Source organism: Canis lupus, chromosome 12, assembly GCF_003254725.2.
Source record: "Canis lupus dingo isolate Sandy chromosome 12, ASM325472v2, whole genome shotgun sequence".
Taxonomy (NCBI): Eukaryota; Metazoa; Chordata; class Mammalia; order Carnivora; family Canidae; genus Canis; species Canis lupus.
The window spans coordinates 32,561,135-32,587,727 of record NC_064254.1 but is presented as its reverse complement, the minus strand read 5'-3'; the positions used below and the strand labels follow the sequence as shown (position 1 = coordinate 32,587,727).

The 26,593-nt window shown below is 34.2% G+C and overlaps 1 protein-coding gene across 1 annotated transcript in view; it reads left to right on the top strand.

Annotated features, from left to right (window-relative positions):
- LMBRD1 (LMBR1 domain containing 1) overlaps window positions 1-26,593 on the top strand; it is a 109,349-nt gene that overhangs the window by 3,419 nt on the left and 79,337 nt on the right. Inside the window, 4 exon segments of the mRNA XM_025444405.3 lie at window positions 3,397-3,573; window positions 11,511-11,571; window positions 22,848-22,945; window positions 25,262-25,329. Of these exon segments, the coding sequence (XP_025300190.1) occupies window positions 3,397-3,573; window positions 11,511-11,571; window positions 22,848-22,945; window positions 25,262-25,329 (404 nt within the window).

Below are 26,593 nucleotides of genomic sequence, written 5' to 3'. Positions count from 1 at the left end.
GAAGCAGGCTCCATGCACTGGAAGCCCAATGTGGGATTCGATCCCGGGTCTCCAGGATCGCGCCCTGGGCCAAAGGCAGGCGCCAAACCGCTGCGCCACCCAGGGATCCCTGCTAAATTCTTTATATCTTATTTAACCCTTATAAGCGGTTATGAAGGATTTTTGTTACTATTTTATAGATGATGATATTTGGTTTTTTATAATATAGTAACTACTGATAGATTTAACTCACATAAATACAAAAAGCTCTTTGGGGTTTTCAGTTTTAAAAGTATAAAAGTATAAAGGGATCCTGAGACCAAAAAATTCAGGATCATTTGGCTTAACTATTTTGGCTGGGTTGCTTGCCCTTCCCCCCTTGTCTGCCTGCTATTGGCAAACATATGCCTCTGCAGTAAAACCTATCACTTTGAACTTTGTAGATATGCAGATCATTTTGAAATCCAACAAAAAATTTGTTGAATACTTTGTGTCAGGTCCTGCTAAGGATAGAATGCTAAGCTCAGCTTCCAGTGGCTTCAAAATAATTTGAGGAATGTTTTAAATAATTGTGAATTCACCTAAAAACAAAAACAAATCCATTAGTATAAATTTATGAGAAGTAATTTCCTCAAACAAAAATAAATTAGTAAATAGCCAGAATTTGAACCTAGGTCTTTTTCCCCTCCAACATCCAGATTCCAAAGTACATTCCATTCTCACTTTATTTTTTCCTACTGTTCTGACACCAGTTGAAATGTTAGTAATGTGAAGGAATTACATGAAACAACTTGGATGGATTTAAAACGCATTGTCCTGGGATCCCTGGGTGGTGCAGCAGTTTAGCGCCTGCCTTTGGCCCAGGGCGCGATCCTGGAGACCCGGGATCGAATCCCACGTCAGGCTCCCGGTGCATGGAGCCTGCTTCTCCCTCTGCCTGTGTCTCTGCCTCTCTCTCTCTGTGACTATCATAAATAAATAAAAATTAAAAAAAAATACAAAAAAAAAAAAAAAAAACCCCGCATTGTCCTAAGTGAAAGAAGCCAGACTCAGAAGACGATATGCTATATAGATACATTACGACATTCTGGAAAAGGCAGAAGCTCTAAGAACGTATAATAGTGATTGTCTAGGGTGGAGAGTAGAGAGAGGGGTTCAATATACAGGGCAAAGGGGATTTTTCTGCAGTAGTGGAACTGTTCTTATGTCTTGATTGTAGTAGGGGAATTTGGAAGCTGTGAAACAAATTAGGTGGTGGTATTAGTTCAATACAGGCTCCTATACTAGGATACCCACAAAGGAAGTAACAGTGGTATCTGTTGAAAAGAGTGAAAGGACAAAACAATGCCTTTGTCTCAGAGCTCTTAATAGAGTTTATTTAAAACAATGGTTCTCTCTTATGGCTAAGTAATATTCCATTGTCATTTGCCACAACATGGATGAACCTAGAGAGTGAAATAAATCAGATACAGAAAGACAAATACTATATGATTGCACTTACATGTGGGATCTAAAAAAGCAAAACAAAAAAAACAGAAACAGACCTGTAAATACAGGGAACAAACTGGTGGCAGCCAGAGGGGAGGGGTTAAGCAAAATGGGTGAAAGGGAGTGGGAGGTATAGGCTTCCAGTTATGGAATGAAAAAGACATGAAGATGAAAGGTACAGTATAGGAGTCAGGGACACTGTAATAGTGTTGTATGGTGACAGATGGTAGCTATACTTGTGAGCATGGCATAGGGAATAGAGTTGTGGAATCACTATGGTATACACTCGAAACTAATGTAACATTATGTGTCAACTATAGTTCAGTAAAATAGGAAACAACAATGATTCCCAAGTTTGGCTCAGATTGGAATCCTCAGGCTTTTTAATTTTTATTTATTTAATTTATTTTTTTAAGATTTTGTTTTATTTATTCATGAGAGTTACACACACACAGAGAGAGAGAGGCAGAGACACAGACAGAGGAAGAAGCATGCTCCACTCAGGGAGCCCGATATGGGACTCGATCCCGGGACTCCAGGATCACGCCCTGGGCCAAAGGCAGGTGTTAAAACCACTGGGCCACCCAGGGATCCCTTATTTTATTGTATTGTATTGTATTTATTTTATTTTTTATTATTTTATTTTATTTTATTATTTTATTTTATATTTTATTTTATTTTTTTATTTTATATTTTATTTTATTTATTTTATTTTATTATTTTATTTTATTATTTTTTAGTTTAGTTTTTTTCAACCCTCAGGTTTTTTAAAAGTGCTGTTGCCGGGAGGAGCCTCACTCTGATTGAATTGGTTTGTGGGGACAGCATAAGGGTATTTAAAAACTGCCCAGGTGATTTTGACAGTCTAGGCTGAGAATCACTGATTTAGTACCTATCTGCATTTTCCTAAATTTGAGTAGAGCAGAGTTTCTCCTAGTTCTGGACCAGTAGCAGCCTCACCTGGGAACTTGTTACAAATATAGATTTTCTGGGCCCAGTCTAGACCTCTGAATCTGAAACTGGGGGTGGGGCCCATTCTGTACTATATAACAAGCCCTCCAGATGATTCTGATACTACCTAAGGTTGGAGAACTGTGAGTAAAGTTCTGTATTCTATGTCAGTCATTAGAAAGGCATTGGTAACTATTAAGAATACTTGGTGGAGGGACACCTAGGTGGCTCAGCAGTTGAGCGTCTGCCTTTGGCTCAGGGCATGATTCTGGGATCTGGGATTGTAGTCCCACATCGGGCTCCTTGCAGGGAGCCTACTTCTCCCTCTGCCTATGTCTCAGCCTCTCTCTTTATGTCTCTCATGAATAAATAAATAAAATCTTTATTAAAAAATAGTACCTGGTGGATTAGAGATGCCATTGTCAGTACCTCTGGGTGTACTTTTATCACTGGAAAGTTCCTTGCAATGCACCTGTACTCATTTTAAATGTTTTCTTTGTTTAATGCCCTTTAAAATTTGAATTATAGTATAACTTGTGAATTGCATGGTGATTATTGGCATTTAATCTTTAGCTGAATTCTTGAACTGTCATAATGGGGCTAATTTCAGTTCAAGTTATATTTTATTAGGTTGGAGAAATATATAAATAGAAAGTATTCAAAACTAATAATGACTGTGGTGATATGTGAAACCATTAATGTTTGCAGTGTGTTCAGTGAGGATATATATAATTGAGCACCTGTTAACAAAACTTGGTTTTTTGTGTGTCTCTGCACCTAAGTGAGATTGTACTGCATTCGTGAATAGGCTTTGAAAATTATAAATCTTGAATAAGTTTATAAGAAGTAGTGGACCTTTCATACACATCTAAAAGAACCTTTGTTTGACATAGTTTCCCATTGGAAACTTAAACTTATACTAACATCTGTGTTAAAGAATACATAGAGCAATAAAAAAACATTTTTGTTTTCTTTCAGGCAATTTTGGCATTCTGTTGGATATATGTTCGTAAATACCAAAGTCAGCGGGAAAGTGAAGTTGTCTCCACCATAACAGCAATTTTTTCTCTGGCGATTGCACTTATCACATCAGCACTTCTACCAGTGGATATATTTTTGGTTTCTTACATGAAAAACCAAAATGGTACATTTAAGGTAATTACTGTCATGCTTTGTGATTTCTTTTTCCTTCAAGTTCTTGGTAATTAAGTGTTTTAAGTTTAGCAGTCCAGTATATATTGTGCTTTTTATTGTGGTCTCTGGGGAATAAATGAGAGTGGAAATGCAGCATAGAGGCTGAGAATGGGACAACCACCATCGAAAACTAGAAACAAACTGTTAATGGACTTAAGAACTGTTAATTTGGGAGCCCTTCAAATGTGAAGAATCCCTTTTGTTTATCTGAAAATATATTAAGTAATTGAAATAGGTTTTATTTTTGTGTCTCTTATAGCTCCCTTGAAGTTTGAGTTGATTTACATTAATGCAGTAAATAAATAATTTAGCAGGGCTTTTGTTAGTGGTGGATCAGAATCTCAGTCTGTTTCGTATTAAGTACTTTGAGTCAGTACTTTATGGAACTTTATGGAAAAGTTTTTTTCCATAAAAGTTTTTTCTTTATGGAAAAGACCACTAAGCTAGCTCGGAGTTATTAAGACCTGCTTTCTAGTCTTGATGCATTATTATCTAGGCTGTGTCTTTGGCCAAATTAGTTAAGTTTTCTGAACTTCAGGTTCTTCATTTTTAAAAAGAAGGGTATTGGACTGGAAGGACTCTTTTCAATTATGTAAATTATTTTTAAGTTTCTTAATAGTGTAAGCTTCTTGAGGCAGGAGCTGTGTCTTATTTATTGTTGTATCTCAAGTGTTCAGCACACAGTAGATATTTAAATATTTGAATGAAATATTTCAGTTAACTCAATATTACATGCTTTCAGAATAAGTTCCTGGATTGAGCCAACTGGACTTAAATAATTTGAAAATGTTTTTATAGTTAGGTTTAGATACATTATGATTGGTGTGAAAACTAGTTACTTATGTAGGTTATTTATTTAAAGATTTTATATATTTATTTGAGAGGAAGCATGCTGCAGAGCACAAGTGGGAGAGCACAAGTGGGAGAGGGGCAGAGGAAAAGGGACAAGCAGACTCCCCACAGAGCACAGAGCCCAACCAGCCATGTGAGGCTTGATCCCAGAATCTTATGATCATGACCTGAACCAAAGTGAGATACCTAACCAACTGAGCTACCTAGGTACCCCAGTCACTCATTTATTTAGCAAGTATTAATTGAGTGCTTAGCATGTGCTAAGTGCTATATGAAGATAGTAATTAACATCTATTGAATATTTACTGTGTTAGATCCTATTTTCAATGGTTAATGTATATATGAACTCTCTTTAACCTCCCAAACAACCCTGTGAGGTATAGTATTATCCATGTTTTTATGGGCAAGAAACCAAAGTCTGGAGAGGTGAAGTAACCTGTTGAAGGTCCTACAGCTTGTGGGTGCCATAGCTGAGATCTGAAACTCTGCAGTCTGGCTTCAAGAGCTCTTTGTTCGCTATATTATATATATATTCTCAGTGAGTACTATATAGGTATAGAGGTAGATAGGTATCTGGTATGGAAGTAGTAGTATCCCTTATAATTATTGATTGAATAGGACATTTTTAAATTTTTTAATTTTATGAATTTAGAATATTTGGTTTGTTTAGATTTTGTGGAGATATGTTTCCATCTTGAAATTTCTAAAGTATTTTCATGAAGTTTTGAACCTTCTCTTAGAATATGTAGTTAGTTTTCTGGGACTATGCTTAAATTAGTAGTTACTCGGTATTAGTTTTTGTTTTTTAATCTGTGAGATGCATTCTACCTATTTGAGCAAGACTGAGAATACACCCTCCTACAAAAGCAAAACTATAACCTATAAAAATTTAGGGTACTTGTTTTATTAAATGTTTCCTAAGAGAAGAAAATGTACAACTCTATTTAATGTGCTTATTTTATATTTGTTATGTGTAAATGTGGCACCAGTAATTATGAGAGAAAAATGTTCATGTTTTTCCTCTATTTTTACTAACTTCTTTCTTTGATTATCAGATTATTTATTCAGTAATTATCTGTTCTCTTTTTACTACTTTGCATTTACTTGTCTCTATTTTGTTCTATTTTTAGTTACCTCAGAGCTTAGATAATGTATTAGTTTTTACCCTCAGTACTTTGAGACTTTTTTTCTTGGTATCTTGAAACATTCTTTGCTTCCCTTTCTCTCTTTCTTTCTCTTTGCTTTTTGAGGTGGGAGGCTGGGGGACTGGTGAAATTCGTAGTTTTCATTTGAAGAATGCCTGTGCTAATGCTTAAAAGTAGAACTGAAAAGACTTAAAAAAAAACCTTTTCCTGAATAAACTGTAGAAAATATTTCTCCAAAGAGTTCTGATGAAACTTCTTGAGGTGTTTAGTGAAAGAAAGACAAGTGCAAGTATTTAAGAGTTCTTCAGACTTCATGCCACAATTTTAAGTTCAGCCATATTAGAGTAAAAGTTTGGCATAATGATTTTAATCTGTCTATCCTTCTTTATTATTTAGGAGAAATGTACAAGTTCAAACTTTTCTATAATGAATTATATTTTATCTTAATTTTTCTGATGTGCATTTATTCTTAAAATTCTTACCCATTTTCACCTCAAGTATTTTGAAGCCTCTGAATGAGTGTAGGCTTGTTGTTTACTTTCTATTATTAATTAATTAATTAATTTTTGTGTATTATTTTATTGGAATTCAATTTGCTAACATAGAGTATAACACCCAGTACTCATCCCGTCAAGTGCCCCCCCCTCAGTCTTACTGTTTATAAGGTATAATTATTTAGAAATGCAAATGTCATGATTGTGAACCGAAGATGCCTAAGCTTTTCTGTGAGCGGGTCGTAAACAGTGCTTTTTTGTTTTGTCTCAGTTAACCTTCCTTGCTTTCTATGCCTCTTATGGCAGGGGTATATTGTAATAATGCCTGAGTTTCCGAGTTTCCATTGTTTTTTTTTTTTTTTTTTCCTTCTTCTTCTACACATGGCACTATGGCACTATGAATAATTTTAGCCAGATAATGTTTCTAGTTCTTTTGCAAAACAATTAACTTTTCAGATTAAACAAACAAGCAAACCTTAAAGAATAGTTGTAAGTATTCCGTTAGTGTCTTATATAGTTGGCCAGTAACTTTGGATAATGGTATACACAAAATGTGCCAATCACAAAAAAATCAGAAATTGGCACTGACTTTAAAAAATATTTTTTATTGTATACAGTGTGTAAGAATTGTTCTAAAAAATTAATAGTTAAGATATGGCATTGGAACATTTAGTCTTTTGGTAGCTAAAATGTTCATATCTTACTCCCTTTCTCCAATGATTAATCTCTCTTCATGGCCTGTTATTAGATGTCTGGGTTTAACTCTCCAGTACTGCCTCAGTACTCTCAAATTGTGTTTTAGAACTGCGTATTTTTCACTGCACCTTAAATATATTTATTTGCTTAATACTGATTAAGTATGTAGTATGTACTTGACACACATGAATGCTGGAGATTAATAAAACAAATGAGGTTGCTGTTTTCATGGGGCTTATATTCTGTAAGATCTGGCCAACAATAAACAATAAACAAATAAAACAGACTGACTTTGTAGTGATACGTTCTATGAGGAGATATAACAGATTGATGTGAAAGTCTAAGTCGTAGGTAATTCAGATAGGGACATAGGAAGGCCAAATTGCTGAAACAGATTACTTGAGATGAAGCTTGGACAAGGGAGAGCCAGTCAGAGGAAGAGCCAGAGATGAAAGCCTTTAGGGAAAGGGAACAACAAATACAGAAGCTCTTAGAGATGAGTTTGGCCTGTTTGGCTCAAGTGTGGTGTTAGGGGTTGTACTTTGGTACCAGCTGAGATGGAAAGGAATGGTGGGATCCAGATTGTTCATGACTTTTAAGTCGTGTTAAAAGAGCTGTAGTTTGGGCAAATTACCTTCAATATTGTCTATTTGTGTGTGTGTGTATCAAGTAGGGAGTTGGAAGAGTTGGTGAGAGATGTAGTGAGAAGGATAGAGAAGTGATTGCTGGCTTTGGTCAGTGGTGACCAAAGAGCAATGTAGTTTCAGTGGAGCATTTGGGTGGTTAGGTTGGAGTGGGTTAACCGTGGACAGGGAGATGAGGAAACATTGACAAACATTGATAGGGAATGCTAAAAACTTTTCAAGAACTTTTGTTTTCCTAAGGAAAACAAAAAAACGTGGGGTCAAGGGAAGTATTTATTATTTATTTATTTTTATTTAAGGTAATTCTGTGTATATCTCTGTGCTTAATGGAAGTTACTAGGGTTTATACTTTAGGATTCAGTGGAGTAGGAGAAATTTTTAGAGGGAAGAGAGGATACTATTGCAAGCCAATGTCTTTGAGAAAGCAAAGGGGTTGGGGGTTTAATGTGAAAGAACTGGCCATAATAGGAGTATAGGTACTTGGCAGAAGGAAGGACTAATATTTAAATACAGATAGGGTTAAGTTTTAGATTTGGTAGTAAGTTGAGGAATTCCTATCTTTTGACTCCCAAGTTATTTTAGGGACCTCAGAGTCAGTGTTTCTGAAGCATTGACATTTTGTGCTGGTTAATCTGTATTGTGAGGATTGTCCTGTGCATTGTAGACAGCAGATCTTTGCTTCCTCCCACAAGTGCCAGTAGTACACGGACACTCTCCAGAATTCCTGGGTCTCCATTGCCAAATGTTCCATAAGGGACAGAGTCACCCATGAATGAAAGCCACTGGTCTAAGGTGAGAATATCAGTGAAAATTGAAGAGAGTTGAATACTTTTGCATTGGGCAGAACATTTCCAAACATCATCTTGAGGAATAGGAAAGGAAATTTTACATACATGACCTACTACTTCTTTCTTCTATGGAATTTATATTCATTTTCTTTCATCTGAAATGTAATTTAATATTCTTCGGTATTCCAGTTCTTTAAGTCTTAAATGACTCTGGTTTCTTTTGGTCTCTACTTTGGGAGGCTGTGATCTATGAAACATAGCAAGGGCATAGTGGTTTTCAAAATGTAAAAGAAGGAAGGTTTCATAAACTAAGCTTTTTTGACAGTATATACCTTAAAGACAAGACAGGGTATAAAAGCCAAATGCACTAATAGTACTTGAATGATGTTGTATATATTACACATATTTTTAGCCTCAAAATAGTAACATTAATATTTTCTTGTTATAAGATTTGGTTAAACAAAAGAGCTTTTCAGGGTAAAGTTTTTTTTGGGGGGTAAAAGTTTCTAAATGTCAGTGTATCTTTGGCTTTAAATTACCTACATACTTTCTTCTTTCAACTTTTTTCTGGGATTGGGGTCTTAGTTAATTTTAAAGTTTAACTTTTAAGTATTCTCAGTGGGTTCATTAATACTTTGTGGGATTATTTTGGAAATTGGAAGGGAGTTTGTATAAGGATAGGTGAATTATCCAAGATCTTCAAGATTTAAAAATCTTTTTAAAATTCCATTTTGTGTATAAACAGTAACTAAAACTGTTAGGAATTAAAGTTTTGATTATGTGCATATCCATTTGGATACTTGAATCATTGATGAAAAAAATTTCCAATCATTGCACAGAATTATTCCCAGTGCTTTGCAATTCCCATGTGGTAAAAGCACTGTTCCATTTTTTTGGTATATGTGTGGTATTTCATTTTTTAGACAAAGATTGCATGTGTTAAAACTATTAGTTGGAATTCATTCTGTGTACCTCCCCCCACTCAAAAGTACCTCGATATTTATATATACCAGGTTAGACAGATTTCATTGTTTTTAATGTCTTACAGTTTTTCCTCAGGCATTTAGATTGTTTCTAATTCTTACTGTTTTTGATTTTTTTTTACCAATACTGTACTGCATATTGTTGGATAAGGAGGTCTTGAGTGAAAAATCAATAAACATTATTTGGTGTAGGCTGGAATTTATAAGGATAAGGGTCCACAAGTGCACAGGTTCTAATATACTTGACATTCTGTAAAAAGGTGAGCTTTCCCAAAGTGCAGGTGCTTCAGCAGAGGTACCGCTATCTTTTTTTGTTTTCCCTTCTTCTAAGGCAAGAAGAGTGGCCTTGCAGATAGGTAAACACTAGAGACTTCGGTGCCAAGTATTGTGAACTTATTTAGATACAAGCTGTCTGTGACATGAACATTGGACATTCCAGTTGCTGAGCACCTAGAGTCTTCGGGGCCCTGTAGTACTGTAATAGAGATGGGGTGCAGCTCTTCTACTGAATGGGAAGAGGAGGCCCCCTTTTGGTAGCTTGTCATGCAACCCAGTAAGACCTCTTGAGGTCATTAATTACATAGTACTACTACTTATCTTTAAAACTTAGGTGTGTACTGATATCTGTGCTGATTTGTGTGACTCTTTTTAGGATAGATTCCAAAAAAGAATGTCTGTATCATAGACTATTTTTCTTACTATGTAGGAGATGACTTTTCCTCCAAGTTTGCCATTAATAATGTATTTTAAATTTTGCGACTTAGGTAAATAAAAGGTAGTAGATGTTCATGTTTTATTAATAAAATCTAGTAATTGGGTAAATTCCTCATTGTTGGTCTTTTTCAAAAAATTTCTTAGCTCTTGCCTATATGTTTTTCAGATGATTTTTATAATCAGCATGTCAAAATTACTCTACTTCCTAGTATATTAGGATTTGGATTGACAGTATATATAGTTTTTATAGATTAATTTTTAGGGATTTGGTGTTTATAGTCTTTTCATGTAGGTGCATGTTTCTTTCCATTTATTTAGATTTTTAATATTCTATAAGTTAGTTTTCTTTATGTAGTTAACATAAAATTTTTATTTAGCCTATTAAGTTTCTTATAGTCTTTATTGCTATTGGAAAAATACAATTTTTATTGTTCTTTGTCAAGGTTTTGCTTATAGTGCTAAATTTGGATATTCCACAATTTTGTTCTTTGAGGAATTTGTCAGTAAGAAATTCATAGATGTTCATTGCTAGAGGTGTGTATAGATGAAAAAAAGGAAAACCTAATTATTTGAGATTTAAATGTTGCTATCCTTCCTTCAGTGCCAGTGTAGTGGGATGTTGATATTGCCTTGAGCTCTTAAAGTGTTTATAGAAAAGAAATGATCTGTATACTAATTTAAGCCTTATTATTTAATAGTAGTAGTCACTTGGACTCTCCAGGTTTAATTTTTCATATGCTTAAGCATAGGACATTTGGTAAAAAGACTTGCCATTTATACCTCAGTTCTGATTCATTAGTGTACAGATTTTTTTTATTTGAAAAGATTAATTTGAATTATATTTTTTATATTTTTATTAATATGAATTATATTTGTAGTTAAATTACTACATTTAAATTACTAATCTAATGAATTCTTGTGTGGGATGAGTGCAGAGGAGTTTTAGATTGACTCAGGTATTTTTAAAAAATATATTGTACTAAAAATATATATATGTAGTGTACTCAAATATCTTTCTAAAATACAAATCATATTTCACTCTCTGTATAAAAACTCATCACAATTTTCTGGTGCCCTTAGGACAGAGTCCAAAATACCTAGCATGACTCATAACTTCCTTAAACCTGTGTCCTTCCTTCGGTTGTTCCACCTGTTTTTTCTTACTTTTCCAAAAGCTCTAATAAATCTATACATATCTTCTTGCAGTTTTCTCAGACTTTCCTATACGTTCCTTCTCTTTTCTATCCTTCCTATTGTGTTTTCTCCTTTTCTCTGAGTATAACCTTTCTTCCTTCATTGTTCAGTTTCGAGTCATTTTAGGAAGCCATCTCTGATCTTCAGGCCAAGTTAGGTGCATCTGCTTATGTGTTTCCCTAGAACTGTATTGCCATCTTATCTCAGTATTTACCTATTGAAGTGTGTGTGTCTATGTATCTGTTTCTCAGTTATTGAAGGCACTGATCATACTTGGTTGGGTTGTAGATACATTTATAAGTGAAATTCAGTCATATTAAAACTTAATCATAACTGTTAAACAAATGGATGTTTTGTTAATATTGCTGTTATTTCCTTTTTATTATAGGACTGGGCCAATGCTAATGTCAGCAGACAGATCGAGGACACTGTGTTATATGGTTACTATAGTAAGTATTTGAGTTTCATTTCCTTTCTGGGCTGCTAACCAAGATATAGAATTAAGCTATGTATAAACATTTAATTTTGATACCACATTTGTGATTACTGCTTCAACACCAGGAGTAAGTAATACAGTATTCATTCTCATAATCCAGAAACTTTTCACCTATTTTGCTTTATTTAGGTTCACTTGTAATATGTCTTTTTGGAGTTTCAGTCAAATACTTTTTTATTTTATTTTATTTTATTTTATTTTTATTTTTATTTATTTATGATAGTCACACACACACACACACACACACACACACACACAGAGAGGCAGAGACACAGGCAGAGGGAGAAGCAGGCTCCATGCACCGAGAGCCCGACGTGGGATTCGATCCCGGGTCTCCAGGATCGCGCCCTGGGCCAAAGGCAGGAGCTAAACCGCTGCGCCACCCAGGGATCCCCAGTCAAGTTACTTTAAATCCCAAGTCTCTTCCTTTGTCTATATTACCAGTATGCAGTCTTGATTTTAAAAATCTCAGTTTTCTAGACATTTTTTCTAAGTATTGACACTAGTAGAGGGCATTCCAGGGAGTTTGTAACATCAGCTTTATTGTACTGTACAGAGCCAGTTTAAGGGATTCTGATTACAGAGCCACTTTAAGGGATTCTGATTGATTGGGCCTTCCCTCTCTCTTCCTTCCCCAGTGTTCAATTATTAAAGCTTTATAATTAGTTTCCCAGTTTTTCTCTTTAAATATACACATACAACTTGTGTTTTTATAAAAGTGTGTAGGTGCTGGGGCGGCTTGGTGACTCAGTTAAGTATTAGACTCTTGGTTTTGGCTCAGGTTATGATCTCAGGGTCCTGGGATCCAGTCATGTGAGGCTCCGCTCTCAGCAGGGAGCCTGCTTGGATTCTCTCTCTCCCTCTCCCCACTTCCCCCCTGCTTACGGGCACATGGGCATGCACACACACATGCTCTCTCTCCCTAAAGTAAAAATAAAATAAATAAATCTAAAAAAAATGTCTAAGTACTGAATTAAGAAAGGGATGTGATTTTTTTTTCAGCAGTTGATCAAGATGTTGAATAAGATTTCAGTAGGACACTAAATTGAAAACTGAAAAAACAGCTTATAGAATTTCTTTTCATGGGATAATTTTTTCAAGGGTTTCATTGAATTTTCATTTAGCTGCTCTGACTCTGCCTTATCTCTTGATCTGAAATCTACAGAACCCATGAAATTATATCCCTTTGGTGTATATTTTAGAAATGTTTTGTGGTATTTTAATGTAGAATTCATTATTTCTGATGAATACATTATATTTATATTTTAAAATATAAATTTGACTTCTTAAGTTAAAACCTTTGAAGTGGTGCTATATTACACATAAATAAGATTCAGGGTGGTGGATTCAAGTTTTCCAAAAATCCTAATTTTCTTTTGAAAGCTTAGGTTTTATCATTGACAGCAAATACTGTCATTTTTTTTCTTTGAATTAAAGGGTCACTTTATTCATTTTTGGAAAAGTCCCTCTAATGCTCAAGGGTAGATAATTACTATATTTTAATGTAGAATTCATTATTTCTGATGAATACATTATATTTATATTTTAAAATATAAATTTGACTTCTTAAAACTTTTGAAATGGTGCTATATTACACATAATGTTGCCTTTCAATACAAATTTTGGGAGGATATAAATCACTTCAAAAACAATTTTACGGGAAGTGAGCCTCTCTCCTATGTGACATTAAAGAGTATTTGTGCTGTAGAACATGTGACAAGATAAGGTAGCTTTTATCTTGGTGCAGTCCAGGTCCATGAGCCATATCTTATCATTGAACCTAGAGGCTGTTGGATTAATCCATTGTAACCAAGGTTACAAAGACTTATAAACAGAAATATTAATTTATGCAGCCCTTCCACTTGTTTCATGTAGAGAATTAAGTCTACCAAAATGATTTTAGTGAGTATTTTTTTTCAATTCTCCTAAGAATAGTATGTCTCTAGTATATTAAATGCATAGGAGATAAGTTAATCATTACAAACAGTAGATGACTTAGGTATTAGGGTTTGATTTTCTGCAGAAGTTGAGTTGTTAGAAATATAACTACCTTGGGATAGGATGGTTGAGATACTCATATAAGGAAGGACTTTGCATAAGAAGCCAAATAATGATAGAAAACTTCTCGATGACTATGGATTCAAAGCAAGATTTAATTCAATAATATTAATGGTGGTTGTTATAAAGATGACAGTCATATCCACTTTAACTGTGGATAATAGGCCTTTAACTTTGTCTTAGAAAGGTGACCTATAGTCAGGAGCCTAAAAGGATATATAGCTTCTGAAATAGTTACTATCTTCAAGCCCAGGTGTTTTTCTAGAAATGTTAGATATTATCTAACTGCCTGTTAGCTATCTCCTCCTGGATGCTGAGAACAAAACAGACTCCAGATAATTGAAAGCACCATTTTTATACATCCCCTTATAGTTCATCCAATCTCTCCTAACATCAACACGTTTTCATTGTCTAACCTTGCCAAAAACTGTAGAAGACTTTCACCTTCAACATTTTACTTAATTTTCATGAGTGTCATTTTTTGGGGAATATATTTTATGTTTTACAGATGGAGAAATTGATATTTAGAGATAATAAAGATCGCCTTGTTAGTGAGTGGCATAGCCTAAAGTGGATTTTATTTCCTAAGCTGGAGCTTGGTAGCATTAAGTGAGCTGCCTTATAATAAATAGTCCTTGGGATGTTTCCTGTGAGAATGCTTAGCAGCACTGAACCCTCAGGGCAGCTCCAAATATCATCTGGGACCTTTTAAATAATACAGAATGCTAGAGTCCATCCAGAGAGATTCTGATTTCCATTAATGAATTCTCTCTTCTGTTAGTGTCAACACTGCTCTTGTCAGAAACATGTTTATCTATAGGGAAGAAGTAAGATTCAGGGTGGTGGATTCAAGTTTTCCAAAAATCCTAATTTTCTTTTGAAAGCTTAGGTTTTATCATTGGCAGCAAATACGGTCATTTTTTTTCTTTGAAGTAAAGGGTCACTTTATTCATTTTTGGAAAAGTCCCTCTAATACTCAAGGGTAGATAATTACTGCTGGTCTGTCAGTTCTTTCAAGTAAAAAATGGTGTTCTTTGAAGGAAAGTGACTAGTGTAGCTCATAAGTAAAATAGCACAGTGCGTCTCACAAGTGTGATTCATGAGTACTTCCTTTCTCACAGAAATTTTTTAAAATGTGTATTAAAAGTAGACATCTAATAGAATCATTACTACTTCAAAAGGAAGTTTCCTGAATAAAAGTGCTCCCCACTAGTGAGTGCTTGATGGTGACAAACATAACTGCTGGTGGAAAGGCTAACAACATTTTGATATTATTATGAAAATAGTTTTCTTGTTTTGGGTACTCTCTAATCCCTGCAAATCAGGGTCGGGAAAACACATTTTTGAGATCCTTCTGTTATATTAATTGAACTTTTGTGTGTGTGTGTGTGTGTGTGTGTGTGTGTGTGTTTCTGGAAAATTTGTAGAAGTCAGGCCAACTGCTGCTTCTACCTACTGGTTCTTCCCCAGCTGCTAAAATGATTATTATTAACAGTCCTTAATTACCTCACACTGACTGCATGGGAAATACAGGTTCTTGGATCTTACTGAACGATGAAAGAGTAAAATTGTTTTTCTGCCCTTTTGTCTGATACTCATAGGGACCCTATACCTAGAAGGAGATCCCTTCATCCAAGGATGTTGTACTCCTCCCAGAGACATTAAGGATTCAGTCTTTTTTTTCCTTTTTAAATGTTTTTGTTTCTTCATTTATGTCTTTAAACCTCTTTGATATTTTCCTTTAAAAAACTACTCTTGTCTTTTTTATTCTCAGTTCCGTTTTAATCCTATGTTTGAGCCTATTCAGGATTTTATTTCTTATGTATTATGTTTAGCCTTTTATCTGAGTCCTATTTTTATATTTCAAATTTATTTTCATCTTTAAATTTTTTACATTCTATTTAATGTACTTTATTGTAAATGTTTATTCTAATGTTTTCTCTAACCATTCTTGAAAGTTTTAGTCTTAATTCTTTCACTGTCCACTTTAAGTTTTGATTTTCAGTGTATACAGGGGTTGTAGAAAAGGAGAGAGCTCAAACCACAAGCAGGAATTTTTCCAGACTGTTGTGTTCAGCCCTTCTGTAGTTGTATCACTTTATCCTAGAGACACTTTATTTTCTTGACACTGATTCTTGGGCTATCGTTTTTGTGTGTGTGTGTGTGTGTTGATATAAATTGAATCATACAGTAGGTATTTTTTCTCTTCTGGTTTAGTGGTCAACATTTTATTTGCGATTTATCTGTATTGTTGCAGGTAACAGTACCTCATTGAATGTCATTGTTGTAAATATTCTATTGTATTAACATCCCATGGCTTGTTTGTCCATTCTAAAATTTATGGTCAGTTAGGTTCAGTTTTTGGTTATTTCAAATACCGCTGCTTTGAGGATCTAGTATATGTATACTTGCATTTTTTAAAAAAAGCATTTACTGCATTGTTTGCCATTGTATGAGTACTCTTCTTCAAAGAATCCCAGATTATTAAGATGTTTAATAAGTTCTTACTTTTTGCTCTCCAGCATTTCTGCAGTGAAAATAGGTGTATACATATTTGGGTAAGGTAAATTATGGAACTAAGGAGGAATAAGATGGACGAAGACACTTTCAGACTCCTGTTTCTATGCCATGCCTTTTAGAGTACCTAAGAGAATTTTTAGTAAGTTTTTCCGTATGTCCTATTGGTTACTTGCTGAAAAATTGTACCTGGAGTCTATATTATGCGTTTTGAACTTAAGGTTTACAACTTCCTACTGTCTAATTTGAGAAGAGTACCATGAGACCTTGAAGTCACTTAACTTCTTTATGACTTTTCCACTTGTGAAATGGTGATAAAGTAGTATCTACTTCATGGTATTAGGAGTGTGAGATGTGTGATTAGTGCTAAATAGCTGATAACTGCTATTGTTTTAGTTCAGATTAGCTGAATTAAAACAAGGGTAGTAAACTCAGTGCAATGATATGAGAAAATTAATATGAAAGAATTGACCTAGCATCTCATCATGTTTATGTCTTTTTGATTCTTTCTTGTTTTGGAAACATCTCTAATATATTTAATTGCTTTTCTAGATAAGATAGACTGGGACTAATTTGGGGGACCTTTTCAGTTCTGCAGAGTTCTTCTTGATGAGATAGTTGTATCCTATCTCCTGCTTTCCCTCTCCCTTTTTAAAAGACTGTATTCTTAATCACTGGGGGAGTTTTCTAAATGGTTTCTAATTATATTTGCTCAAGAAATTCTCTAGATAATGACTTCATGAGATTCAGTAACCTAAGAATTTGTTTCCACGTGGAAAGATTAGAGGAAACCAAAAAAATCCATAAGGGAAATGACTGTTCTTCAGACTACATATTCTAAGTTAAAGCCTGTAAACAATTTTGTACTCTAATTGTATACACGGTCAGATCATGCCCTTTAATGTTTGAATTAGTGAGGTACTATGAGCAGTGATAATAGTTACCTATTGTGGTATACCAAATTATCCCCAAATTTAGCAGTTTAAAACAAACATTATCTCATAGTTTTTCTGGGTCAAGAATCTATATGTAGCTGATATAGGTCCTCAGCTCTGGGTTTCTCCTCACAAGGCTGCAGTTGTGTATTTTGGGACTACAATCATCCATTAGGGGAGAGTTGGCTCCCAATCTCCCTCACGTGGGTAGGGGCTGGCTTCAGATCTTAACTACCTGTTGCCAGCAGCATCAGTTTCTTACCACAGGGACTTTTTCATGGGACGGTTGACAACATGGCAGCTGAGGTTTCTGAGAGCGAGCAAGATGGAAGTCAGAATCTCTTAGTACTAATCCTAGGAGTGACATTCCACCACTTTGTCACATTCTTTTCATCAGCAGTGAGTCAGTGATCTACCCCACACTCAAGGGAAGGGGATTGCACAAGGGTGTGGGGATCATCAGGAGCCATTTTAGAAGCTAACTATATAGCAGTCTTATAAGTATTGACAGTTTTGATGTTTATTCAACATATAATGCTTTTATACTTGCAATATATCTATTAAGCATGCAAAGTATGAAGTTTGAAGCCCCTTGTGTGCCTTTCCATGATGCCACCTCTTCTCCAACTCCCTTAGAAGTAACCACTATTATAATTTAGTCTCTGTTAAACCCTTGATTTACCTTTAAAGTTCTACCAAGGTGTATCTTTAGTTTTACATTTTTTTTACTTTATATGAAATTTCATATAAAGTTGCTTGTTTTCTCTCAGCCATATGTTTCTGAGATTCTTTCGTATTCGTGCATGAAGTATAGCTTATTTTTATTGTCTATGAATATAACACGTGTTAATCAGTCTGGACATTTGGATTGTTTGCTATTAAAAATTGTGTGTTGAACATGTTTGTACACGTTTCTTGTTGCCTAAATGCAAAATGCATACATACATAGAGTTGATAGACCATAAGTTACATGCATCTTCAACATTCTAAATAACGACAAATTATTTTTCTAAGTGTTTATACAAATCCCATTGAAAAGATAAAAACATTCCAGTTGCTCTGTATCCTAAACTTGGTATTTTTTTAAAGATTTTTTTTTTTTAATTTTATTTATGAGAGACACAGAGAGAGGGGCAGAGACCTAGAGAGAGAAGCAGGCTTCCTGCCAGGAGCCCAATGTGGGACTACTCGATCCCAGGACTCCAGGATCATGCTCTGAGCCAAAGGCGGACACTCAACCACTGAGCCACCCAGGTGTCCCTAAACTTGGTGTTTTTGTTCTTATTTTTGTTTTTGTTGTGTGTTACAGTAGAACTTTATTTACAAAAGCAAGTGGTAGGCCAGATTTGGCCCGTAGGCTGTAGTTTTTTGGCACCTAGCCCAATGAGTTACATAGCAAATAAAAATAAAAACACTGTGTATACAATTAGTGACTAGAAGAAGATATCCCAAAGTTTAAATTAGGTGGCATTTAGATAGTTGAATTATCTATAATTTTAATTTTGTGTATATTTTTGTATCTTACAGAATTTCCCAAATAAGTATATACTACCTCTAAAATGAAGGAGAGAAAAAGAACATTTGAAACTGTTCATGCATTATCTGAGCCCTTGGAATAGCAAGGAAACTTTATCCTGACATTAAAATATTGCTGTAAAATCCTGCCGACAAGACTAATATTATTTGGATTATGTGGGACATCAAGATTGTAGCTGTAATTTTAAAAACCATAGTGTACTTTTTAAAATATGGCTGACACAAATATTACATTAATTTTGGGTGTTCTGTATGCCAGACTTTGGTATTGCTATGCATTTTTAGTTTTTGCCAGTCTGGGAAGTGTGAATTGATAGTTCCTTAATCTGCATTTCTCTTATTTGAAAATGAAATTGCATGTTCTTAAAATATTTATTGACTTTTTCAATTTTCTGCTTTAGTTACCTTTTTTAGTTGGGTTGTTTGTATTTTTCTTATTTAAGAAATTTTTTTTATGTACTCTGAGTAGTTTGCACAGTGATTCTAAATATTTTCCCCCCACTGAATTCTTAGGAGAGTAGGGACTTCTGAGCTTTGATTTTGCCATATCCACGAACCCTAGAATGATGCCTGGAACATACTAATTAGATATTTTTTTAATTGAATACCCTTTACCAGAGTATCATACGGAGTTTTTTGTTGTTGTTTTGTTTTTTAATAATTCTTTCAAGTAACGTATTACATGGATAGATTATTCTTCAGTCAACTTTGCATTCCTAAGATAAACCTTGACTAGTCGTGATGATGGCTTTTTTGGTTTTTAAATCTCTTGCTGGATTTGATTTGCTGTTTTCTTATTTGGTTCTTTTTAAAAAATTGACTCAGGTAGACTGGTATATAATTTTCCTTTATCTTACTATTCTTACCAGGTTTGTGTATGAAGACCCTACAAGCTTCATAAAATGAACTTTGAAGTGTTAATTTATTTTTTTCATTTAGGGAATGCTGTGGACCAGTGAGCATTACATGGTCTCTTTGTCCCATAATCTAGACCTATGTTTGATAACTAAGGGATAGAAGTGAGCATGGCAGTTTGTACAATAATTCCTAATGAACTAGCCACAAAACTTGTTTCTTGTAGCTGAGTTCTGCTAGTTAGAATTTTTAATAGCCATATGAGAGTACTTCCAGCAAGGATGCAATAATAGCTTTGTTGAATTAGAGGTATTATTTCCACCTGACCATTTGGTCTCCTTATTCTGTTGCATAAACAGGCAATAATAGTTACCAGTGTAGTTTGGAGTGATTGATCCTGGCTATAAAGGGAAATAGAGTTGCTGCTACCTAGTAAAGACAAGAACTGTATCTTGAACCCAGGGGATTCTGTGGCACTTCATGATGCTACCATGTTCAATGGTTAAAGTTAATTGAGATCTATTACACTCATGGCTCACAGGCAGGACCACCATAGTTCAGGAGTGAATGTTTGGGTTCCCCCATTTCTTGTATCAGATTCTGCTTCAGCAATTACACTTAGGCAGCTGTTAACAGACTGGAAGTAGATGACTTAATGGATTGTGGTTTTAAATCTCACTTAAAATAAGTCTAGAAATGGGCCATCCATGGTTCAGATGGCAGCATTATGGCATGAGGATCCTAAACATGTGTTTGTTTTTTTCCTTCTCTTTTCCATCCTTAATGCATGATTTCCATCTTAAGGTTACGAGAGTCCAAAATGGTGGTTAGAGAGTAAGCTATCATGTGTCCATTTTAGGCAGGAAGTAGGAAGGAAGGGGAAGGACAGAAAGGAGAATGCCAGCTGAGATGAAAATGGGATATGTAGCTAGCAGTCTTGACCCCAGATTTCTCCAGCTGGGTAAATGGGATAATTTTAGAAGGCTTTTAGAATTCCCAGAATATCTTTATACTTTGGCCTTCTGAAACAAAAAGCTTTGTAATGATTAATTATACTATCACAATATTGACTAAGTTATTCTTTGTCTTAGTGTTTTCATCAGTAGTTGGGAGGAATAAAAAATGTCTAAAAATCCAAAAGCTTAATTTATTCAAGTTAATTTTCATGTGAGTTATAATTTAATGATACCCAGTTTTTATTTATTTTTATTTTTATTTATTTTTATTTTTTTTATTTTATTTTTTTTTGATACCCAGTTTTTAAAAGGGGTAGGTTATTTGCTTCATGTATATGAAAAGATAACGATCATCATATTCTTTGCCACAGTTTTTGTCCATTTCCTTTTAAGGGTTGATGGCTGTCTGTTCACTTGTTTTTGCTTGTTCTTGCTAAGATGTTTTAAAAAAAGGACTTGTTTTATGAGTTTATTTTTTTTGCCAACTTCTGTGCACATGAAGTTTTAAAATTTGTTCTTAATATGTTTTCTTTGTTTGTGGGACTAAACCAAAGAGTCTGTTTATCTTTTCTTTGCTAGTAGCAGTCTTTTAACAAAAACATTTACAAATAAAAGCATACTTTATAAAGATGTCAGGATATGAGAGTGTCATCACTGTTGGAGTTAAGAATAATTTTCCTTTGAAAATAGCTATCAATTTGAAATAGAACTGTAACAGAAGCAGTTTCTCTGTTTCATAATAGTGGTAGCAGCAACTTTTTTTTTTTTTTTCATTTACAGATATATAAACCCAACTGGACATTAGAACTGATCTGAAACACAAAAATGTTAATTATTTTTCTTTATAGATTAACACTTATGGGTTAAAGGAAGAGATCTTTATGAAGGACACTGAGGAAAGAACAGTTAGCTTCACAGAAGATCATTTATTTAGCATGTGGTGTTAGCAAAACAAAGATTTAGAGCAGTTGTTCTATACCTATTTTGAGTCACAGACTGCTGAGGGGTTATTATAGTCTTTTCAGATTGTTTCTGTTCCCCACTTCCTTCCCCCAGGCATGGATTGCTAGTAACTGCCTTTTTCTGAATATTCCTGTTGCCATATATCTTCATGTCTCTTTACAGTCAGTAGCTGCCCCAACCACTTTTTTGACTTGCAATAAATTAGTTACGCCAGTTTTAAAGCTTTCCTAAGTTCAGTCATAGAAAATGTACTCCTGTGTTTAGGCTTATTTTATTCAGCATAAGGTTTGTGAAATTCATCCTCATCTCATGTATCCATGGTTGCTTCTTTTTTATTGCTGTATACTAGTCAATTATATAAGCAAGCAATCTATATATTGTTTATCTGTTCACATGTTGATGGATGTTTGGGTCATTTCCAGTTTTTGACTACTGTGAATAATGTTGCCAAGAACATTCTTGTTATGAAAGAGTTAATGCAGGGGGTACTTGGGTGGCTCAGTCTGCATCCGACTGGATCTCAGCTCAGGTCCTGATCTGAGGAGGGTCCTGAATTCAAACTCTGCATTGGGCTTCACATTGGGCATGGAGCCTACTTTAAAAAGAAAGAAAGAGAGAGAGAGAGACAGAGAGAGAGAGAGGAAAAGCGAGAGGAAGGAAGGAAGAGAGAGAGGAAGGTAGGAAGGAAGGAAGGATTAATGCAAGACACTTGAGATAGTTCACTTGTATACTTTCAGGAGGGCCTTCTTCTGTGGCTGACCCTTACTGATTTGTATAAAATCAGTTTTATAACACTACATATTTTAAACTTCGATTGGGGAAATTATTTGTATCAAAAGGACAGTATTGATTATAGCTATTTTTTTTAATTTGACTGGAAAATATTGTGTCAACTTGATTTTCAGTTGGAAGGAATATAAAAGTTAACATTCCTTTATTTTTTAAAAATATTTTATTCCTTTATTTATTTTAGAGACAGAGAGAGAAGGTAAGTACATGTGTGTGAGCAGGGGAGGGAGCAGAGTGAGAGGGGAGACAAGCAGACTTCATGCTGAGCACAGAGCCCCTTGTGAGGCTTGATCCCACAATCTGAAGCTAGCTCAGGTGTTAGCTGCTACACTTGTTATAGGCACAGTTATTATCATTACTGCTGAAAATTGCCCCATGGTTAACTTAAATTATGATCTAATAATGCTATTGATTTCTTGGGACAGGGATCAGAAAAGGCTGATTGGGATATTACATATAAACAGTTATGGGTATAGGGATCAGATGGGGAAGTGACTTTGTTATGTAGTGTGAATTTGGTAAGTTACATTTGTATGTTAATATGTACACACACAAGTATATATATCACAGTTATTAAGTTTATGTGTATTCGGTAGAACTCAGCTTATGTCTTTCCACAGCCTTATATTCTGTCATACTGTTCTGTGTGTTCTTCTGGATCCCTTTTGTCTACTTCTACTATGAAGAGAAGGATGATGATGATACCGGTAAATGCACTGTAAGTATGTTTATTTTATGTTCAGGGAGGAGGAAAGATTATTTCCTTTCTCAAAGAATGACATGACTGAATTTATTCTGGAGCAGTGTTGTCTAATGGAAATACAATGTGAGCCAGATGGGAAATTTTAAATTTTCTAGTAGCCACATTGAAATAAGTAAAAAGGAGCAGTTGAAATTATTTTTAATGATACATTGTATTTAATGTAATAGGTTCCAAGTATTACCATTTTAAATAGTCAAAACGCATTCTTAATGAAACATTAAATTTCTTCTTTCACACTAAGCCTTTGAGATTTAAAATGTATCTTAACACTGCAGCACATCTCAGCTTGAACTAGCCATTTTTCAAAAGCTCAGGAGCCACATGTGACTTGTGACAATTGTTTAGACAGCAGTTCCAGAGCAGGGGTTGGTGGACTTTTTCTCTAAAAATCAGGCAATAAACATTTTGGGCTTTGTGGGCCATATGGTTTATTGCAGCTACTTACCTCTGCTGTTGTACTGTGGAAGTAGCCAGAGATAATACTTAATAAGCTTGATGTGATCCAGTAAAATAGGAGATAGGCTACATGTGGCCAACAGGACAGTCTGCTGACCCCTGTCAGCAGGAACACTTGTAGACTATTTTTACTAATCCAGGATAACATTGATATAAAAACCTGATAAATATAACATACATATATATATATCCAAAACTTCAGACCAACATCACCTAAGTGCTGGTATACGAATCTTAACTGAAATATTAGCAAATTGAATTCAGAGGTATCTTAAAAATATATGAATATAGTACAACTGAGTTGGGCCTGTCTCTAGATTGCATGGGTGGTTTAGACAGCGTATCTATTAATATATAGTCATTTAATAGGTCAAAGAAGAAATCATGTTGAAAGATAATTTGCTAAAATTGGACCTTTTTTTTCTGATTTAAGGGAAAAAAGGCAACATAAAAGGAATTTTTTTAATTGCATTACAGGAATTTGTTTTATACCTTTTTATGTTTTGTATTTAAATACAAAAAATACATATAACTTTCACTTAAAAGCCAGCATTATGCCTAATCATGTTTATTAAAACCTTAAAGTATTCGCATTAAGATCAGGAGCGAGTACAATGTTTGAAGTGATTCCAAGTGGCAATCAGTACAATTTGTTAGAGAAAAAAATAAGATGTTTAAATATTTATATAGAAAGTCAAAATTAATTCTTTGCAGATACTTCTGTAACTCTGTATTTGTAAACCCAACATATATGTAAGTTAAAGTGGCTGGTTAGGAATTTAATGTTAAAAATGGAATGAATGAGGGACGCCTGGGGGCTCAGTGGTTGAGCGTCTGCCTTCGGCTCACAGGATCCAGGATGGAGTCCCTCATGGGGCTCCCTGTGGGAAGCCTGCTTTTCCCTCTGCCTGTGTTTCTGCATCCTCTATCTGTGTCTCTCATGAATAAATAAATAAATCTTTAAAAAAAATGGAATGAGATGCCAGCTTTCTCTTTTCACTTCTTCTGAAGTTCATCTTCCCCAACCTTTTGGTTGAACTTAAGATCCTCCTCAACCTTTACTTTAAGATTTTTCGTAAAGATTGTCTTAACTCCTTTGTGAAGAATTCGTCAAATGAAGCATGAATTTAAATTTTAAAGGTGATTTTTAGAGAATTCCTTAGGCTGAGAGATGAATAATGTTTGTTTATTTGTTTTACTGATTTAACCTTTTCTCTGAGATTAACTTTTCTTTCCATATTTAGAATATCCAGCTTTGTGTTTTTCTTTGTCTTTGGACAAAGATAATAATAAATGTGTTATATATTTATATATATGTTCTATGTATTTTCATTTTATATAAATATAATTAATATATGTTATATATAAATATAGAGATATATACACACATACATGCATATTAAATATTATAATTATTATTTTAACCCATTTTAATGAATTAAGGGAGAGGTATTGTAGTTTCTGTTTGCTTCCTGTTTTGGGGAATATTTTATTAAATATTCTTATAATTTTACTAATGATTATGTTGAACTGATTACAGTTTTCAGTACTGATTTCCATAAGTCTAACCATTGAAAAGATTTTAAAATCTAGTGTGGTTTGCAAAGATACTTATGATGTGACGTATACATTGTTTTTCCTTAAATTTCAAGATTATTTTTCAACAAGGAAATTGTACATAGTTGAATATAAATGTGTATTTGATGTGAAAGTACTGTTACACTGTAGCAAGGATATTTTACATTTTAATTTTTTAAGAGTATTTTATATATTAAAGGTTTAGTAAATGGTATACTTTTTCCCCTTGACTTCCAGCAAATTAAAACGGCATTCAAGTATACCTTGGGATTTGCTTTAATTTGTGCACTGCTTCTTTTAGTTGGGTAAGTCTTGATTTTTTTCCCCCTGAAAATGGAAATAGCATAATAATAATAAAGGCTCATTCAGAAAACTGTAGGGAAAAAAAAGTGTAAGAAAAAGAATAAACTACTGTTTATGTTACGACTAACCACTAACCTTTTTTGTGTATATTTTTCTATTAAGACATTTTTTATGTGCTCAGATACATTCAGGGTGCTCTCCCCCCCCACATACATATACCATCCATGTTATAATTTTAATGGTTTTATTTTATGAATTCTTGATAATCTACTTGCTGACATACTGTAGGCATCTCTTTGGATAGTAAATGTAGATTCATCAATTTTGACTGTATTGCATTCTCCTTTTAGGATACAACAATTTAATCTTGTAGTGATGATTACTTGAACATTTATGATGTTTCTAGGTTTTCCATTTTTATGAACAGTTCTTAAATGAAATCCTATCTCTGCATCTTTTCGGAGTTGATGCATCAGTCTTTAAATCTTTGAATTAGGGATCCCTGGGTGGCTCAGCAGTTTCACGCCTGCCTTTGGCCCAGGGCACAATCCTGGAGTCCTGGGATCGAGTCCTGTCTCGGGCTTCCAGCATGGAGCCTGCTTCTCCCTCTGCCTGTGTCTGTGCCTCTCTCTCTATCATAAATAAATAAAAATAAAAATAAATTTAAATCTTTGAATTAATCTTTGTGTATGAGTTCCTTTCTTAAATCTTCTTCCTTAAGGTTTTATACTAATTTCAATAAAATTTTGCATGTTTTTATACATTTAAAATTTTCTCTTTGGAAAACATTTGTCCTTGTTAATGGAAGACATTTCTCTTTGTTAAAATAGGTTTTGATTCTTTTTTTTTTAAATGTTAGGAAATAAAGTGAGGTGTTAATAAGCTTTTAAAAGGTCCTTTGTATAATTTGCTCTCAGAAATTTCAGTAAATAAAAAATGTCATTGAATACATTTTGTGGTGGGAATAAAATTGGTCAGTAACCTTTTGTAGTTCTAGGAGTTCTTAGAATACAAATGTTTTATACTCAAGGCATATTTCCAGTACCTTTTGTCTGCCTTGATGTGTCATGAAAAAAGAGTACTTATTGAACGGACAGGTTTTTTTTTAAGTAGTTTTTCTATTTATTTTAGCTATTGATTTTTTTTTTCCTAAGTCTCTTTTGGCCTCTTAAGAAAGCAAGTTATGTGAATTTTCTTTGTTAATATGAAAGTCTCTCATTTAGAAAACTAAATTATCTAGAACAGAATTTAGTAAACTTTTCTTTA